General features: G+C 42.1%; 1 protein-coding gene across 2 annotated transcripts; it reads right to left on the bottom strand.

Moving 5' to 3' along the window:
* Positions 1-870: 870 nt before the first annotated feature.
* SFR1 (SWI5 dependent homologous recombination repair protein 1) lies at positions 871-12,601 on the bottom strand. 2 transcript variants are annotated; one of them, XM_033940233.1, is made up of 3 exons: positions 12,449-12,601; positions 5,774-6,187; positions 871-1,339 (listed from the first exon to the last, which is right to left on the bottom strand). In XM_033940233.1, the coding sequence occupies exons 1-3, from the start codon at positions 12,503-12,505 to the stop codon at positions 1,148-1,150; spliced, it is 663 nt and encodes a 220-aa protein (XP_033796124.1). In that variant the 5' UTR covers positions 12,506-12,601; the 3' UTR covers positions 871-1,147. The 2 variants fall into 2 exon arrangements, with proteins under 2 accessions (XP_033796124.1, XP_033796125.1); XM_033940234.1 differs by lacking the exon at positions 12,449-12,601 and adding an exon at positions 12,419-12,442.
* Between the last annotated feature and the right edge of the window lie 1,248 nt (positions 12,602-13,849).

Below are 13,849 nucleotides of genomic sequence, written 5' to 3'. Positions count from 1 at the left end.
TTTTCAGCAAAATGTATATTCAGTGGCTTCCACTATAAAGCAAAATCCCAAAAACAAAATATCCTTAAAAGACACCAAAATATAAGTTGGGTGCGCCCTAGGACATTGCAGGAAAGTTAACTCTCCTGAAATGTCCTAGGGCACGCCCAACTTATATTGTGGTGTCTTCCATTATAAAGTGCCATTGTGTATACAGGCTGTCCCCGAGTTACAGATGCCCGACTTAAATACAATTTGTACTTAAGAACGCAGTTATGGCTTCATTTGATTTCACTGAGCAGTATTTCCAGTGGCATAGACTCCTACACTTCTGCAGCAGATTCAGGAATGATGAATGGCCACATTAAGAATAGTGTGTGATTGTGCATGCTGTACCTTAGAGGGAACATTGGTAGGGACAGTTGGCCCTTTTGTCAGCTGGGAGCAGAGGGAAGCAGCAAGAATCTTAAGGGCTCCTTTTACAAAGGTGCGCTAAAATGCCGCGCACTAACCGCTACCGCCTCCTTTTAAGCAGGTGGTAATTTTTCAGCTAGCGTGCAAAAATCTGGTACATGCGCTAAAAACGCTAGCGCACCTTTGTAAAAAGAGCCCTAAAATCTAAATGTTCTGAGTTACATACAAATCCAACTTAAGAACATCTTTAAAAACGTAACTCGTTCTTAACCCGGAGACTGCCTGTTTATAAGTAGATATTTTTTTTCTACATCTAGATTAAAATGTCAAATACCGGTGCTTCCCTGTGTAAGCTATATGTAGAAATGGCAAATATTTGTTTGTTATATGCAGTTTATGTCTGATATGGACACACCATTTAGACCTGTTTTTCTGGGCCTCACAAATTCACAATGGTTTAATAATCAAAAAAATAAAAGCATGTGCAAGTGATTTTATAAATAATATTTTTTTAGATTAAGATGTGCTCAGAAAATAAGTTACATATTCTATATTTGCATCCAGTACCAAGTTTAACACCTTCACCATACTGTGCTTCTATAATGAATGGATCCCATGGAAAAATTGCTTCATAATCCTGTGGGTTAACCAGAGGCAGAATCGTACTGGAAGATTAATTAAACCAAATATATGTGACCACTCTTAAATGCTTGCCAGGAAAAGTGGTGAGAAGAGGGACTCGATGATTTCAAACCTATGGATCAATAAAATCTTCTTCTGCCCGATTATAATGCAGCAGGTTGTCCTCTAGTCCAAAGCTGTCTATCAGATGTGTAAGACTCAGCTTCTTGCCATCTGTTGACAAGGCTGACTGTAGTTCATACAGCACCTGTTGACTGCATCTCCTCCATTTTTCTGTCAAAGACTGAAGCTCTGTCAAGTCATTCTGCAACAGGGAAAGTACATTTAATAGAAATGCTTAAACACATCGTACCACAATACAGAGAGAAGTGCTCCAGTCAGAGTAATGGGCTGAGAAACCAGGAAGCCTTGGGCAATCACTATCTCAGCTATCCACTTAGGGCTTCTTTAACTAAAGCACACTAACAAATTTAGTGCACACTAATGATTAGGACACACAATGCTAGGAAGCCCATAGCTATAAAATGGGCTGCTTTGCAGTTAGTGCTTCTTAGCAAAAGGTCCCCATAGTTGTAAGTTTCTTTGGGCAGGGACAAATTCTATTTGAATATGATGTGTCTATTTAGTAGCACTATGAAAACATTTAAGTATTACTGTCACTGCTGTTAGGGCTTTTTTTAATGGCACAGATGTGTGTGTTGCATACCCACAATCCCATTTAAAAAAAGTCCCCCCACCCCCGTGCCAGGTCCCCCAAGCCACCGTTCCCCCCCCCCCCCAAACTGGCAGGAGGGATGGCCAATTCAGAGCAGTTTTCACAGACATCTGCAATGGATTTTAAATACAGATTCAGATGGATATCATTGTGCTACTTGTCGGCCTCCCAGTTGTTATGTTTACACAGGATTATAGTTTATCATTACACTAAGTGTCCAATTATTCTTCATACCTTAAATGTTTTTGGAAACAAAAATCTATTATGTACAGCCCAGCATCTTCTGTCCTCTATAGTGATCCTAGTGGGAGGAGGGAGCCTATTATTTTCCTCTATGTTGCTGCCTCCCTCCATCTGCTCACAGTTTCAGTTGAAGTAGTCTGAGGAAAGGATAGTCTTTATCCTTTCTTGAATTTTCCGGTGTCCTTTTCTAGCTTACCGTAATTCCTTCGGTAAGGCGTTCCACCATTTTGGAACCATTACCAAGAACATTCTTGCCATTGATGTCCTTGAAAGAGGGCTGTTTCTTGTCTAGGGACAGACTATTCAGAGACAAGATGGTTGATGCGATATTCCAAGAAAAAGATCACTCTTCCACTATTGGAGAGCTTTCCTCCTAACCACAGGAGAGCAATACACAATCTAAGAAACAACAATATTAATACAGAAGACTAGTCCAACATTTTTCAACAATTTTATCTTTGAAGACATTGTCAACCATACCAAAGGCAACCATATGTACAGAAATGGAGACCAAGAGAGTGCAAAACACAAGTATTACCAGCAGCACCTCCTGCATAGCTTTCTTTGACCTTTTGATTCCATCCCTCTGGGTGGCAAGCTCCATTTCTACAACCAATGGCAGAACCATCACAATATATCAGATTGAACTTTGTCAAGTTCCCCTAATCAACTTCTCTGCAGTAACTTCCACAGGCATAGTTCCAAGGGCAATGATTTCCACAATTAGGACCAACCACTTGAAATATAGATGAACAGAGGCCAAGAAGAATAATCACTTGAAAAATTGGAATTTCAAGTAAATATTTGTTTGCTAATCTCAAGCTTCATACCAGTTTATAAAGCTTCAAAGCAGTGGGCAAACATGTTTTATATCCCCTCAAACATCTTCCCTGTTACCTCCTGCTCCTGTTACTTCTACTTGAAACACAGATCAAATCCCTAAGCAGGCCAATGCCACTGAGGAAGTTCCTTGATATCTCCATCGTAAGGGCTTCTGTTTGAAATTCTTTATGTACAAGAAGTCAGGTGGCTTGCACCCAATTCTAGACCTTTGCATTCTGAACTGTTACATCAAAAAAGGAGAAGTTAAAGATGCACTCCCTAGCTTCTATCCTTTATCTCCACAATCAATGATTGACTTGCTGCCATAGACCTCAAAGTTGCCAACACCCACTTCCCCATCCATCCTGACCACTAGCAACATTTAAGATTCACATGCCTTCATTGTCACTACCAGTAGTTCTGCCCTTTTGCTTCTCTTCAACCCAAAGTTATTCACAAAATCCCTATGGTGACTGCAGACATCAGGAAATGAAGCCTCCACATTTTCCTCACATCTAGATGACTGGCTAATAGAGGAGCAAATAGACCAGTGGTCTCAAACTCGCAGCCCAGGGGCCACATGCGGCCTGCCAGGTACTATTTTGAGGCCCTTGGTATGTTTATCATAATCACGAAAGTAAAATAAAAGTTTCTTGATCATATGTCTCGTTAGCTTAGCTATAAATTACAATATTATTATTAAGACAGCCAAAAGGAAAGATTTATAAACTATAAAGTTTTACCTCATGCAAAATTGTCATTTCTTTAATAAGACATCAACTATTTTTTTCTGATGCCCTGTAAGTACCTACAAATCCAAAATGTGGCCCTGCAAAGGGTTTGAGTTTGAGACCACTGGAATAGACAGAGTGAACTTCAAAGGAAGGCAAACAGTGAGATTGAGTAAGGAGGGGTTGATATTTACAAAATGATGAGAGTAAAAGTCCAACACTGCCTCCATGACCATCTAGGCGAGGCGTGTGTGAGCAAAGGTACCTTCCATGACATAGAGCGGCAGCTCAAGCAGAGTCTTCAGGGCAGATCCAGGTTTCAGTTAGTGCTAGCAGGTGGAGCTTTCTAGAGATAAAGAGGTCATGGATGAAGGTAAGTTTGTTGGAGACAGAGCGGGCATTCCTCAGGGTGCATGAGAAGTGCAGGGAAGAATGGGGAACGAGAGGAATAGAAATAAGATTTGTTAAATTGCGGTGTGATCCCCATGAGTAGGCTGAGGGATGATTGGGAGGACCAAGGTTAGGACTGATGTCCCCAGCAGAGAGCAAGAGAAGAAGTAGAATATGAGAGGGGAAGAAACATGGGGTTACGCCATGGTCGAGATGCATATAGGCAGAGTGGAGATATCTGAATGAAAAGGAGAAAGTGTATTAGCTGTAGAGCTGAGAAAAGGGTGGGGGAAAAGAGGAAGTGTGAGGTGGTGGCAGGTTAAGTGGCTTGGAATGGGGGAAGGAGATGGAGATGGGGAAGGTCAGTAGAAACAAAAGGAATTAGTAAGCGGGGTCACTAGGGAAGAGAGGGAGTGATTCCTAATTGGAACTGTCCTGGATATAATGGTGCAAGACAGAGGAGTGGGGTCTGAAAACAGTGGTGGCAAGTCTCATATGATGAAAGGCTGAAGCAGGGACTTTGGCAGGGAATGAGTTGTCGCAGGGTTGTGTAAAAATCTTCAATCAATGAATCTGTGAAGACAGGGTATGTCCTGAATTAATCAATTAGCAGAAAAGCTAAGATTGAAGATTAGAAGTCACAGAGAAGAGAATTTCATATGCATTTCAAAATACAGCATTAACAGAAATAATCAAAATTTCAAATGCTATTTTAAGGTACAGTAGTTCAATAAGAAAGAGACAGTATTTCAAATGCAATTAGGCACAAAGAGCATGTTACCAAAAGAGACAAGATGTGTATATAAGATCAAATGAAATCCCCACTGAAACAGAATAAATGAATGGAATTAAATAGAACTTTAAAAGTGCTGCTCCATTGTGGCTGGTTGGGCGATGCTTGAGAGGGTCCAGAGAAGAGCGACGAAAATGATAAAAGGTATGGAAAACCTTCCACACGCAGACAGGTTAGAAAGGCTGGGGCTCTTCTCCCTGGAAAAGCGGAGACTCAGAGGAGACATGATAGTGACTTTCAAGATCATGAAAGGCATCGAGAAGGTAGACAGGGACAGATTCTTCAGACTATTGGGGACCACAAGTACAAGGGGGCACTCGGAGAAGCTGAAAGGGGACAGGTTTAGAACCAATGTTAGGAAGTTCTTTTTCACTCAGAGGGTGGTGGACACCTGGAACGCGCTGCCGGAAGTTGTGATAGGACAGAGTACACTACGGGGTTTTAAAAAAGGATTGGATAAATTCCTGAAAGATAGGGGGCTTGAGGGATACAGATAGAGGTAGAGATGGGATATAGAGAGAGTATAGATAGAGACCAAGGGGGATTTAAGGGTTCAGACAAAGATCACCATACAGGTCATGGGCCTGATGGGCTGCCGCGGGTGCGGACTGCTGGGCGCGATGGACCTCTGGTCTGACCCAGCAGAGGCAACTTCTTATGTTCTTATCAGTCAATGAATCAAATGAGACAAGATGTGTATATTAGATCAAATGAAATCCCCACCACCCATCCAAATCCCTCAACCAGCTTGGGAACTTAATATGGTTTTAGCCAAATTTATGGACCAACCTTTTGAACTTCTGCGGGCTGCCTCTTTCAAGCACATGTCTTGGAAATTGCAGTTTCTGTTTGCCATCACAACTGCCAGAAATTTGTAAAAGGACCCTTATTCTGTCACTATGACAAAAATAAAAACTGTAGTACTTTGTCACTATATAACCTGTAAAATCTTAAAAATCTAGCACATACAGTACTTTATTATACTCTTTCTCGTTGTCTGTTACTTATGAGCATAAATATGACAGTAATCAGAAAGCTTGTCACCTTTGATCTGTACATTTTAACCATCTTTAGTCTTCGAACTAGCTCTTCCTTCGCCTGGACCTGCTGAATTAACTTCTTTTTCTCTTCCAACAGTTCCTGAAGATTTAGGTTAGCATCCAGTGAAACAGTCTGTGTAGAGCTCTGTAAGGAAGCACCAAGTGTAGATTTCTTGGAGTCCTCGTTATGTAGTAGACTTTGCATATTGGCATCTACATCACAACTTTTACCAAAGTTTTCCACGCTTTCTGCAGAACTACTTCTAGGTTGATCCATTCCCAAAGATGCATTTGTGGAAATGGCATGATCATTTTCATTTTCCTCACTGTCTACTTTAAGACGCTTTGCCACAGTAAAATAGGAATTAAATGAAAGTCGGGTTTTCTTTAGTCGTTCCTTAAGTGATGCACTCATAGGCTACAGAAAAAGCGGTAAAAATAATATCAAAAGCATTGCTTATTTTATTAAATAAAGCTGTAAACAATTAACACTTGTAGCAATGCTTTAATACATGTAGTCAGTTAAAACGATTAAGGGATCGTTTACTAAGCTGCATTAACTACTGTATTAATGAAGCAATTAATGTACATCAATTCAGGACAGGATATGGATTGATTGAAGACGGTATCTTACGGTTAATGCACATTAACTATCTCAATATTAATTTAATGTGGCATATAATGCAGTGCAGTTTAACATTTTGAGAAGTATAGCTAATTGCATTTATTATTTGCCATTCATTAATACAAATAAAAATGCTGAAAATGTTCAGAACAGATAACAGAGAGGCTTTGCAGTTACTGTGCATTAATTTTGGTAATTACCACATAGTAACTGCAAAATGTTGGTATAGATTAAGTACACAGGGCCCTTTTTATAACAGACTAAATGTTTTCATCTATGTGTTGGGTTTATGCACACTGACAAAGCAGCAGCAATTCCATCAGCTATCATAGTCCTGTTCAGACTTGATACAAATGCAGGAGAAAGAGGCTAGGATGAGCTACTGCAGCAATCCAAATATCCAAGAAGCAATCAAACAGACCAACCAGTGGCTAAATAGTTCAATAAAGTTTATTAAAAAGCAACCTTTGATAAAACAGTGTATTTGTATTATCCTATCATACAAACATGTTAGAAAAAGCCCAAAATGTTTCAGCAGCAGACTGCCTGCGTCAGGGACATGTCAGATCCTTATCATAGGGAGAAGAATCAAGGAAGCCAGAAAGCCAGGAGTCAAATTTGGTGAGAAAGTAGAGTTAACCTGCTTCTTTAAAATGTACAGGGATCATCATCCCTCTTGAGGTTTTTAAGGACAACCTCAATCTGTAGAAGAAGTAGCAGTGAGTCTGATTGTATTTATATATTGATAGCTTATTGTTATAGCTGTTTAAAAATTTGCTCTGAGGTAGAAAGGAGATTCTCGTGGTTCAGTGAGCCCATACTGAGAAAAGGTAGTAGCCTAGCAGTTAGTGGTGCAAGAACTGGGTTCAATTCCCACTGCAACTCCTTGTGACTCTGGGCAAGTCACTTAATCCTCCGTTGCCCCAGGTACAAAAACACAGATTGTGAACCCACTTAGGGACAGAAAAAGTACCTGCATATAATACTATATGTACAGTGCTATAGTAACATAGTAACATAGTAGATGACGGCAGATAAAGACCCGAATGGTCCATCCAGTCTGCCCAACCTGATTCAATTTAAAAAAATTTTTTTTTTTAAATTTTTCTTCTTAGCTATTTCTGGGCGAGAATCCAAAGCTTTTCCCGGTACTGTGCTTGGGTTCCAACTGCCAAAATCTCTGTTAAGACTTACTCCAGCCCATCTACACCCTCCCAGCCATTGAAGCCCTCCCCTGCCCATCCTTCACCAAACGGCCATACACCGACACAGACCGTGCAAGTCTACCCAGGAACGGGCCTAGTTTAATATTTAATATTATTTTCTGATTCTAAATCTTCTGTGTTCATCCCACGCTTCTTTGAACTCAGTCACAGTTTTACTCTCCACCACCTCTCTCGGGAGCGCATTCCAGGCATCCACTACCCTCTCCGTAAAGTAGAATTTCCTAACATTGCCCCTGAATCTACCACCCCTCAACCTCAAATTATGTCCTCTGGTTCTACCATTTTCCTTTCTCTGGATATAGAGAACATTATGGCAGATAAAGGCCAAATGGCCCATCCAGTCTGCTTATCCACAACATCCGCTATCTCCTCTTCTCCCTAAGAGATCCCATGTGCCTGCCCCATGCTTTCTTGAGTTCAGACACAGTTTTTGTCTCCACCACCTACCTGGAGCCTATTCCATGCATCTACCACCCTCTCTGTTAAAAAAAAAGTATTTCCTTAGATTGGAAGGACAAGAAGCTATATTGCATTGATGGGCTACATACGACTACAACAGGAAAAAGAATCCTTGCAGAGAAATTTAGACAATGTTTCTAGGCATTTAAACTAGAAGGTGGGGGTGGTGTATGTATGAAGGACAATTATAGAGATCACCCCCAGCAAAAGACAAGATTTGATGGTAGTAAAGATTGCAATGTAAACAATATCAGCAACTCAATAGTTAGCATTGCAACAGAAAGTGAAACAAAACAAAAATCTACACAAAAAAGGAGATTACTGCTGAAAAATAGCTGGAAAGCAATGACCACAAATGCTCGCAGTCTAAGCAACAAAGTTCATGATCTGCAAGCCCTGATGTTAGAGGCAGATCTAGATATTGTCGCTATCACAGAGACATGGTTCAGTGAATCACATGGATGGGATGCAAACATACCGGGATATAATCTTTTTAGGAAGGCCAGAGATGGTCAGAAAGATGGAGGAGTAGCTCTTTATGTAAAGATCGATATCCAAACGACTGAAATGCAAGGGACTTGGGGAGAGGAAGAAGCAATATGGATCGCTCTGAAGAGAAGATGGAACTTCTATCTACGTGGGTGTAGTCTACAGACCTCTGACTCAATCGCAGCAAATTGATAAGGATCTGATTGTGGATATCCAACAGTTTGGAAGGAAAGAGGAGGTGCTGCTGTTGGGAGATTTCAACTTGCCGGATGCGGACTGGAATGTTCCGTCTGCAGAATCGGAAAGAAGTAGGGAGATTGTGGATGCCTTTCAAGAGGCTCTGTTCAGACAAATGGTGACAGAAACCACAAAGGAAAAAACAATATTGGATCTGATCCTCACAAATGGAGAAAGTGGGTGCTCACTTGAGAAGTAGTGATCATCAAACGGTTTGGTTTGATATAATGGTTAAAGTGAATAGCAGCTGCACGATACTTAAAGTCCTAGATTTCAAACGTATGGACTTTAATAAAATGGGAGAGTACCTGAAGAAAGAGCTGTTAGGATGGGAGGACATAAGAGAAGTGGAAAAACAGTGGTCTAAGCTGAAAAGAGTGATAAAAATGGCTATGGACCTTTATGTGAAGAAAATAAATGAAAACAAGAGAAAAAAAGAAACCGATATGGTTCTCCAAACTAGTGGTGGAGAAAATAAAGGCAAAAGAGTTGGTGTTCCTGAAATAAAAAAAATCCAAGAAGAGGAGTGCAGAAAGGACTACTGGGTGAAACTGAAAGAAGCCAAAAGAGAGATATGTCTGGTGAAGCAGGCAGAAGAACAAAATGTAAAAAAGGGAGACAAGATTTTTTTCAGATATATTAGTGAAAGGAGGAAGATGAAAAATGGAATTGCTAAACTAAAAGATGCTGGGAACCGATATGTGAAGAGGATTAGGAAAAAGAAAAAGTGCTAAACAAATACTTCTGTTCTGTGTTCATGGAAGAAAATCCTGGAGAAGGACCGAGATTGTCTGGCAAAGTAACACGAGAAAATGGAGTAGATTCTGCGCTGTACACGGAGGAAAGTGTTTATGAACAACTTGAAAAACTGAAGGTGGACAAAGCGATGAGACCGGACAGGATCCATCCCAGGATACTGAGGCAGCTCAGAGAGGTTCTGGTGGGTCCTATTAAAAACTTATTCAACTAATCTCTGGAGACGGCAGTGGTTCCTGGGGATTGAAGGAGATGGTCCCTATATTCACAAAAGTGGTCACAGGGATGAAGCGGGAAACTACAGGCCAGTGAGCCTCACTTCAATTGTTGGAAAAATAATGGAAGTGTTGCTGAAAGAAAGGATAGTGAACTTCCTAGAATCTAATGGGTTACAGCAGTGGTCTCAAACTTGCGGCCCGCCAGGTACTATTTTGAGGCCCTCGGTATGTTTATCATAACCACAAAAATAAAATAAAACTGTTTCTTGATTATATGTCTCTTTAGCTATAAATGACAATATTATTATTAAGACTTAGCCAAAAGGAAAGATTTACCTTATTTCTTTAATAAGACATTAACTATTTTTTCTGAGGCCCTCCAAGCACCTATAAATCCAAAATGTGGCCCTGCAAAGGGTTGGAGTTTGAGACCACTGGGTTACAAGATCCGAGGCAGTATGGCTTTACAAAAGGTAAATCGTGCCAAACGAACCTGATTGAATTTTTTGATTGGGTGACCAGAAAGCTGGATCGAGGACATATGCTAGATGTAATTTACTTAGATTCAGCAAAGCCTTTGATACGGTTCCTCATAGGAGGCTCTTGAACAAACTTGAAGGGCTGAAGTAAGGACCAAAAGTGGTGAACTGGATTAGAAACTGGCTGTTGGAGAGACACCAGAGGGTGGTGGTTAATGGAAGTTGCTCAGAGGAAGGAAAGGTGAGTAACGGAGTCCCTCAGGGTTAGGTGCTGGGGCCGATCCTGTTCAATATGTTTGTGAGTGACATTGCTGAAGGGTTAGAAGGAAAAGTTTGCCTTTTTGCGGATGATACCAAGATTTGTAACAGAGTAGACACCGAAGAGGGAGTGAAAAATATGAAAAAGGATCTGCAAAAGTTAGAGGAATGGTCCAAAATCTGGCAACTAAAATTCAATGCAAAGAAATGCAGAGTAATGCATTTGGGGATTAATAACCGGAAGGAACCAGAGGAACCGGAAAGAGGTGAGAGGCTGATATGCACGGAAAGGGACCTTGGGATGATAGTGTCCGAGAATCTAAAGGCGAAAAAATTGTGTGACAAGGCAGTGGCTGCTGCCAGAAGGATGCTGGGCTGTATAAAGAGAGGCATAGCCAGTAGAAGGAAGAAGGTGTTGATGCCCCTGTACAGGTCGTTGGTGAGGCCCCACTTATGAGTATTGTGTCCAGTTTTGGAGACCGTATCTGGCGAAGGACGTAAGAAGACTTGAAGCAGTCCAGAGGAGGGTGACGAAAATGATAGGAGGTTTGTGCCAGAAGACGTATGAGGAAGATTGGAAGTCCTGAATATGTACTGTATACCCGGCCTAGAAGAAAGAAGGGACAGGGGAGATATGATTCAGACGTTCAAATACTTGAAAGGTATTAACGTAGAACAAAATCTTTTCCAGAGAAAAGAAAATGGTAAAACCAGGACATAATTTGAGGTTGAGGGGTGGTAAATTCAAGAACAATGTTAGGAAATTCTACTTTACGGTGAGGGTGGTGGATGCCTGGAATGTGCTCTCGAGAGAGGTGGTGGAGAGGAAAATGGTGACGGACTGCAAAGAAGTGTGGGATGAATACAGAGGATCTAGAATCAGAAAATATTGTTAAATATTGAACTAAGGCCAGTATGGTATGTTTATGGCCTTTTGGTTGCGGATGGGCTGGAGTGAGCTTTGATGGAGACTTCAGCAGCTGGAACCTAAGCATAGTAGCGGTTAGAGCTTTGGATTCCTGCCCAGAAATAGCTAAGAAGAAAAAAATTAAAATAATTGAATTAGGTTGGGCAGACTGGATGGACCATTCGGGTCTTTATCTGCAGTCATCTACTACTGTGTTTTTCAACCTTTTTACACCTATGGACCAGCAGAAATAAAAGAATTATTCTGTGGACCGGCATCGGTCCATGGACCGGAGATTGAAGAACACGGGGCTAAGTCGTGGGCCAGACCCATCTCTACCCAATCTCCACCCCAGACCCCGCCCCCATATTAGTACTAATTGCACCTTGCACGCCCCATGCCTCATCTGGAAGCCTTCCCTCTGAGGTTGCAATGTCAGAGAGAAGGCTTCCGGTTCAGGCGCAGGATGCCACTGCCCGTGGCTTTGTGCACCGAATCAGTTAGGAAGAGGGAGCTGGCTCGAAGATAATGCCCCATCGATTGCACTGTGGACCGGTGGTTGAAGAACATTGTTTTGGGCCTGATGCACGTTCTAGTCCTGTGGACCGGCAGGAATTTCCGTGGACCGGCACTGGTCCATGGAACGGTGGTTGAAGAACACTGATCTACTATGTTACTATTACTCCTGGACCTATCCCCTCTTCATAGGGTTACCAGAAGTCCAGATTTCCCTGGACATGTCCAGGATTTGAAAAGCCTCCCTCAAAGGTCAAGGGTGGGATTGGGGGTGGTTCTATCTGTCTCTTCATCCCATCACCTCTTAACTTCATCCCATGCCCTGCAGTAGCCCTTATCCATCTATACATTAGCGCAAATCAATACATCACAAACCATGTAAAGGAGAGTCTGCCTGGGTAAGACCAAAGGTGCCAAATCACACGCATTCGGCTACCCTTCCCCCCCTCCTCCTCCCACGAATTCGGGTCTCGGCCTACCATCTCTCTTCCGCTCCCTCAAGCTCATACCTGACACTGCCCACCAAACATCCCACGGCTTTCCTTCTCCGGCGGCCCGTCCCCCATGACCACGACGTCTCCCCCCCTCAAAGGCTTCCCGCCTTCCCGGAAACAGGAAGTAGCGTCGGAGGAGGGCGGGGCGCCGAAGGCGGAAAGCCGCGCGGGAAGTGACTCCTCCTCCCTTCAGTCTTTATGCGCAGCCGCAGTCGCTCCTTGTCCCCGGGCTGACGCAGCGAGGCTCGCGCCGCCACGGGCCTGGGACCAACAGCGTCGGCGGTCATCACGCTCGCGCGCGCCGGTGACGACTTTCCACGTTGCCAGCCCGGGCGCGTGTCAGCGTGAGCTTTGATCTGCTGCGTCAGCCCGGGCAGAAAGCAATGCGGCTGCGCTGAATTTTTTTTTTAATGGTTATTTAATGGTGGTTTTCACCAAAGCAGTAAGAGTTAAATAACGTACCGGGAGCTGTTTTCGTCTGCTGCTATTTTTTATTCGCACTAGTTCTACGAATAATTTTCTGCATAAAATGTAGGCATAGACTTGGAGGCGTTGTTAAGGGCAGACTAGGGGCCAGCATGAAATTAAGCTGCTGTGAATAGAACGTAACCCAACTAAATAAAGTGTCAGCCTTATATGCGCGAATCACTTATATGGATAAAGCGAAATCGGGTTTTTTAATGCATCATTTAATTCTTCTTTGGATGATGTTAGTCTATTTTAAAAGTAGTTTTATATATTAACGTCTCTTTCCTTAACTTTTAAAATCATGAGCGTTGGAGCTCCTACCGCCACAAGGTTGCACTACAGGTGTTGTCACTAGCGCAGGGGTGCCCACACTGTTTGGGCTTGCGAACTACTTTTATGTTTAAATGATTTTTATTATTCCAGCAGTAAGAAGCCAATACAAACAGCAGTACCATTCAGGAAATAACATTTTCAACAATATAATCAGTTCCCCTCCCCAAGAATCCATGGCCAGTCCAACAGCTGAGAGTGGGAATAAAATCTTAAAGATTCAAAAGTCTACTGCGAGCACGCAGTTGCGAGCTACTTTTGAAATGACCAAGTCAAAATGATCTACCAACAATAAAATTAAAAAACATAAAGCACACTGTACGCATAGAAAATGTTAATTATCATTCCTATTCTGGGATTTTTTCAAAGAGGTCAAAGCAGATGACTCTATGCACTGTCACCTCACAAAAATAGACAAATACCCCCCTCCCTTTTTTCTAAACCATGATAGCAGTTTTTAGCGCAGGGATGCCCAGCGCTGCTCTCGAAGCTCATAGGCTCCCTGCTCTAAAAACTATTGCGGTTTAGTAAAAGGGGACCACAGTGTAAAATATAGACAGCAGATATAAATTCAGACACATTTTGATCACTAAATTTAAAATAAAATCATTTTTCCTA

Source organism: Geotrypetes seraphini, chromosome 4 (assembly GCF_902459505.1).
Source record: "Geotrypetes seraphini chromosome 4, aGeoSer1.1, whole genome shotgun sequence".
In the NCBI taxonomy this organism is placed as follows: Eukaryota; Metazoa; Chordata; class Amphibia; order Gymnophiona; family Dermophiidae; genus Geotrypetes; species Geotrypetes seraphini.
Note: the sequence above shows the minus strand (reverse complement) of the source record. Positions and strands in the feature narration are given on the sequence as shown.